The sequence below is a fragment of the Rhincodon typus genome, chromosome 20 (genome assembly GCF_021869965.1).
Source record: "Rhincodon typus isolate 14 chromosome 20, sRhiTyp1.1, whole genome shotgun sequence".
Lineage (NCBI taxonomy): Eukaryota > Metazoa > Chordata > Chondrichthyes > Orectolobiformes > Rhincodontidae > Rhincodon > Rhincodon typus.
In genome coordinates, this window is record NC_063351.1 from 32,718,877 (window position 1) to 32,724,876 (window position 6,000).

General features: G+C 38.2%; 1 protein-coding gene across 1 annotated transcript in view; it reads left to right on the top strand.

The window, feature by feature from the left end:
* Positions 1 to 3,365, top strand: part of casp7 (caspase 7, apoptosis-related cysteine peptidase) — a 46,024-nt gene extending 42,659 nt beyond the window's left edge. The window contains exon 7 of the mRNA XM_020528897.2: positions 1,240 to 3,365. Within this exon, the coding sequence (XP_020384486.1) occupies positions 1,240 to 1,472 (233 nt within the window). The 3' untranslated portion in view covers positions 1,473 to 3,365. The remainder of the gene's footprint in view (positions 1 to 1,239) is intronic.
* The last annotated feature ends 2,635 nt before the right edge of the window (positions 3,366 to 6,000 follow it).

The following is a 6,000-nucleotide window of genomic DNA, read 5'->3' on the forward strand; positions in this document are numbered from 1 at the left end:
ACTTCCTGAAAGCAAATTGTCTAACACTTATTGCAGGTGCTGTTTATACAGCTGTTTGTTCAAGCAATAGGGTTGATTATTACACATGAGCTAGGGCCAAGTGGTGTGTATGAGTGGAGTTTCAGCTGGCAACAAGTAGCTGATTAGTGTGTGGAATAGTGACCAGTCATCAATGATAAAGGCCTTCTGCTTGCCAGCAGGCTATGTGATTAGTTCCCAGGTTACATAGTAGCCTGTTGGTGTGAATATTAGTCCAGAAACCATCGGATCTCCGAAAAGGAAGGAGCTACCCTTTTCTGTGCGGTAATGAACATTTCAAGCGTGAAGAAAGCCCATTTATTTCCCTTGTCAGTTTCTGTAAGATGTGGCCTTAACCAATAAGTCGGAGATGTTGTTGTGCATACCAGTCACCCTGTGCCTCCCACAAGCAAGTGAAAGTACATGGAAACCAAAAGGACTGCGGATGCTGTAAATCAGGAACAAAAACAAAGTTGCTGGAAAAGCTCAGCAGATCTGGCAGCATCTGTGAAGTAGAAAACAGAGTTAACGATTCGGGTCAGGTTCTGAGGAAGGGTCACCAGACCAGAAACGTTAACTCTGTTTTCTCCTCCACAGATGCTGCCAGACCTGCTGAGCTTTTCCAGCAACTTTGTGAAAGTACATGGAGTTGAAAGATCAAGAGACAGCAAGTCCACCCAAGCCAGCAGGGTCATCTCAGCCAGCCCTGGGGACAGGGACCATTGAACTGTCATCTCAGTCTTTTCCTCTGCCCAGAACACCCATTTTTCTTTGTCTGCCTGCATGTGTTTAGAGGAATTTTAATGAGTAATGTCAAAGTCCATAATTGCATCTCTGTAGATACAACCTATTTATTTGTAATAACAGTAATGTTTGTTAAATACAGAAACCTGCTTTCTGTTGACTTGGGCCTAAAAGACAGGTAAATTTTATAAAATGTTTAATTTTTGTGATGACTCCCAGAATAGCAGAGCATGATTTCCAGTGTGCTGCTCTATTGAGGCATAATCATGTGTACATAATTTTAAAAAAAGAACAAAAATTTGGGACTTCTAATTATCCAACAAAAACAATGTTAAACCTAAGTAAAATGCTTGAGGTTAGTTATTTATATGGTTACAGTAAAAACTTGTTTTATTAATTGAAGATTCAAGATGTAAGTCCTAACTATTGTGCCCGAGCTCAACACATGCTTAACATTTCAAATGTCTGTCATTGCAGGCTATTACTCATGGAGGAATCCAGGCAAGGGTTCTTGGTTTGCACAGGCCCTATGCAATGCCTTCACAGAATATGGTAAAGAATTTGAGATCATGCAGATCCTGACCAGAGTCAACTACATGGTGGCCATGCATTTTGAGTCTTGGTCTGAAGATCCACGGTTCAGTGAGAAGAAGCAGATACCCTGCATTGTCTCCATGCTGACTAAAGAACTTTACTTTAAAAAGAAATAAAGCACAACATCCTCAGTTCACAGTTCAGGGAAGTTTTGATTTGTAAGGTTTAAGTTGCTGTTTAGATCAAACTTTTGAGTGGAGTTTTCAAAATGAGCTGAAGCAAAATGCAGCATTCAGGAAAACCATTTGCTATCAGTGAGTGACCAGTTACCTTTTGTGTTTCATACTCTGGAGCATGACAAAAAAAAAGGTAATGAACTATCCACTCTTTTGTTGTGTGGATCAGTAGACAGTGCAGCTTATAAATGGCTATACTGTACATCTGCAAAATGCAAAGCATGGCTGACATGGATTCATGTCTCAAATTTGATATGACTTCTCGTTTAAGTTATTATTTAAAGCATTGTTTTTACAACCTCAGCAGGGTAAATTCCATGTGGTTTGGATGATGAACTAAGAGTTTTAAACTTGGAGAAAGACGTTCGTCAAATACACTTGGTTTATGCTTCTCAACATAGTTTTGAGACAGGGTGTTTTTTAAAAAAGTACTTCTTATGTAGCTCTACGATGTTCACATTTTTTTCAGGCAATACAGTATTTTTCAGTTTTGTTTTCTTCTCACCAAAAAACATTAAAATCCATTCTCTACAATAAGCAAAGAATACAGTTCCCTTACAATGTATTGATGTACCAACGTTGATGTATTTTTTAAACTTATTTTGTCGAACTCTTGCACCTGGGGCCAATTGCATGACTTTTAGGAAATAGTCATTATTTTTAAATGAACATGCTTTTCACTGAGTTTGAACACATTTTAATCAGTTTTCCTGTATTTCACAACATGTTGATAAACATTGAAAATGGAATTGAATTAGAACCTGATTTTAACAACACTTAGTTTATTATTTCATGAACCTGTTGGTTTCCTTTTGGACAGTGAATACTTGCATGCGTTTACTGTTCTATGTAGTGTTCCCCTTGGTGAACACCAAAGCAGACTAACTACTCTTTTATCACTTGGTTACTGATTGTATACTTGTAGTGTAGATTGTTAGCTCACATAAGTCTATTCACTTCAGAAATAATGACTTATGTAAAGAGTTTTGAGTTATTTGATAAACATTAATAGCTAGAAAATGTGTGACAGGAAATAATAAACTTATCCAATTTAATGGCAACTATTACCTAAAAATATCAAGGCTATATTTCCCAGCTGTATGTATTTAATGCTCAGAGTAACTAACCCTGTAATCGTGACCTGAAGACCTGACCACTTGAAACTCAATGAATAATTTCAATCTGCCAGATCAAAGCTGTGAGTGCCGTTAATATAGAACCTGATTGCCACAATCTGAGTGTACAGCTGCTAATGCTCAGCAATAATCTTGCTTGAAAATCTCATTAAGGGAACCCATTTTCCTCAACATTCCATGTTGTTACTGAGAGAATGGGAATATTATAGAAACTTAATTAGTGGCAGTGTAATTTCAAGTTCCCTTGTGGTTCTGGCATTAATATTTCTTAGTCATCCAGCAAAAGTAGCCTAAATTGTCAGGTTAAACAAAAGTATTAGCCATGCACTGAATCTCGAAGTATGCTTGATTTGCATTTGTCAGTATTTGCTCTTTTTAAAAAGTTATCATTTGTCATTAGGGATTTTTTAGAATTATAGCTAGCACAAAGATGTAAATCGTGTACACTTTAGATTTGTGATTTCACAGAATTGTTTCAGCGCAGAAAGAGGTCATTCAGCCCAATTTCATAGAATCATAGGATCCCTATAGTGTGGAAGCAGGCCATTCGCCCATCAAGTCCACGCTGACCCTCTGAAGCGCATCTCACCAGACCCACCCCCATACTGTATTCCTCGAGCTCTGCATTTCCCTTGACCAGTCCACAGAGCCTGCATGTCCCTGAATATTATGGGCAATTTAGCATGACCAATCCACCTAACCTACATATCTTTGGACTGAGTAAGTAATTTCTTCTAAGTCATAGAAATTTCTTAGTAGAAATTACTTACTTAGTTCAAAGATGTGCAGGGTAGGTGGATTGCCCATGCTAAATTGCCCATTGAGTCCAGGAATGTTCAGGCTATTACTAAGTGCCAAATTCACTTGCAAATATGATGTCTGGAGCCTCATTTTGCAACCTGAGATTGTAATCGACCAGCTTTATGATCACAAAATGTAAAGTTTGTTGGCTTTGTCTAAAATTCATAATTTGGTATGATTTCAATATTCAAAATAGCAGCCCCCTTTGTCGAGGCACAACGGAAGCCTTCTTTCATTAAGTGTGTAGTAAGGAAATTGCGGCACTGAATACAGGGTAGTTCTGTTCTCGTGCAATCTCGCCTTATAAGAAAATCGTACAATAGCCGTACCATTTAAACTAATGGGGCCAGAATTGCATTATAGCCAACACAGATAAGGAAAGTTTGTGTTCTACAAATAGTGGTCTAAATTTTTCAATCGTTTTAAAGCCAGTTCATGTTGAAGAAACACGTGTTATAGCAGAACTGACTGTATCCCGTTAAGAAAAGTGAGTCTAATTTTTACATGTGACAAGCACCTTTCACTTCACCCCCTAATGCTCCAGTTGAGGTGAATCACATACCCTTATTGGGATAAGGGAGGCTTAATTTTTATTTTAAGTACCTCAAGCAAAACCATAGCTTGAACATAGAGGGATTTATACATCTTACCCTGCAACATTGTTCCCTACTGTCTTCAGATTCTCTGCAGGCATGAACCAGAGGGCAGAGTGGAGTAGTCTGGGAATGCCCTCAAAAATGTTCAGAATGATTTCTGAGAAATACCAGAGAAGAGAAAGATTTCACAGAATGATACAGCATCGAAGAAAGCCATTCAGCCACTTGAGCCAGTGCTGGCACTTTGACTGAACTGTTCAATGAATCCATCCCCTGGCACTTTCTTCACAGGTCCATAATCTTTTATGTTAGACTTTTTTTGGAAACATTATTATTGAATTCATTGTTGATCGCAACAATTCAGTGTATTGTCTTTTCCTTGCATCACCTCTACTTTCCCCCGTTACTTTAGATCTGCATTCTCTGATTACTGAACTTTCTGCAAACAGTTTTCTAAGTTCCATCAGAGCCCTCCAAGAACCTGAACAAATCTTCCTTTAACCTTTGCTTAAGGATACTATCCCTAGATTCTCTGGCTTGTTCTTCATCTCCAAGAACAGATTGAGATTATTGAAGGGCAAATGAAATGAAAATCCAGGTTCCACTCATGTTCCCTCCCCTCAAGAGACTATCTGCCCAACTTATGCTCTCTCCCATCCCTAGAATTTTAGGCCCATGACATACAGAAGCTCCATAACATGACTATGTTAGAAACAACCAACATAAAACTCTTATTCAAAAGGGGAAGGAGACAGTTAGTTTAACATCCACTGTTGGGAATTTATTTGAGTCTATAATAGTGTATGTAATAGCGGAGCATTCAGAAATAAATAATGAAATCAAACAGGGGCAGCATAGCTTCGTAAAGGGAAAATTTACCCAAAAGGTATACAAGAATTCTTTTGTCTATCCTGCTTGTTACCTCCTCAAGGGTAAACAGTGTATTTGTTCATCCAGCTCTACACCTTGTTATCTCAGATTCTTCAGCATCTGCAGTTCCTACTATCTATGTAATAATATATTTGGATTTCCAGAAGGTGTTTGATTAGTTAAGACCCTATGGTATTGGGGGTGGTATATTTGCATGAATAGAGAATTGGCTAACTAGTAGAAAACAAATCGGGATAAGGAGGGGGAGGGGTTTTCAAGATTGCACCCTATGACTAATGGAATAGTTCTGTGGCCATAGTTATTTACAATATATATTAAAGATTTGGATAAGGGAAGCGAACATACTGTCACCAAGTTTGTGGAGACACAAGAATAGGTTGGAAGGTAAGTGGTGAAGACGACACTGAGATTGAGACAAGTTAAGAAAATGGGTAAGAAAACTTGGCAGATGGAATATAATGTTGAAAAAAGTGAGGTTATGCACTTTGGCAGAAGTAACAGATGAGATGAATATTATTTAAATGGAGAAAATCAGTAGAAGGTTTCAACACAGAGGGATTTGGGAGTCCTTGTCCATAATCACAAAGAAGTTAGCATCCAAGTTCAGCAGGTAATACAGAAGGCAAATGGAGTGTTAGCCCTTTATTTCAATGGGAATAGAGTACAAAATAAGATATCTTTGCTAAAGCTGTACAGGGGAAAAGTTGGACAAACACCTGGAATGGTCTGAATAATTTTAGTCTCCATTTTTCAGGAAAGATGTACTGATATTGGAGGCAGACTTGAGAAGGTTCACTCAGTTCATCCTGGATATGGAGAGATTTTCTTCTGAAGAATGATTGAGTAGGTTGTGTCTATACTCATTGAAGTCCAGAAGAGTGAGAGATGACCTTTACGAAATATGAACAAATTGAAACAAAAATTATTAGGAGGTTCGATGTGGAGAAGTTATTTCAACTTGTGGGAGAGCTGAGGACCACGGAGACATAATCTCAGAATAAGGTCTGTCCAAGCTCAGCAGGTGTGGCATTATGTGTGAAGAAA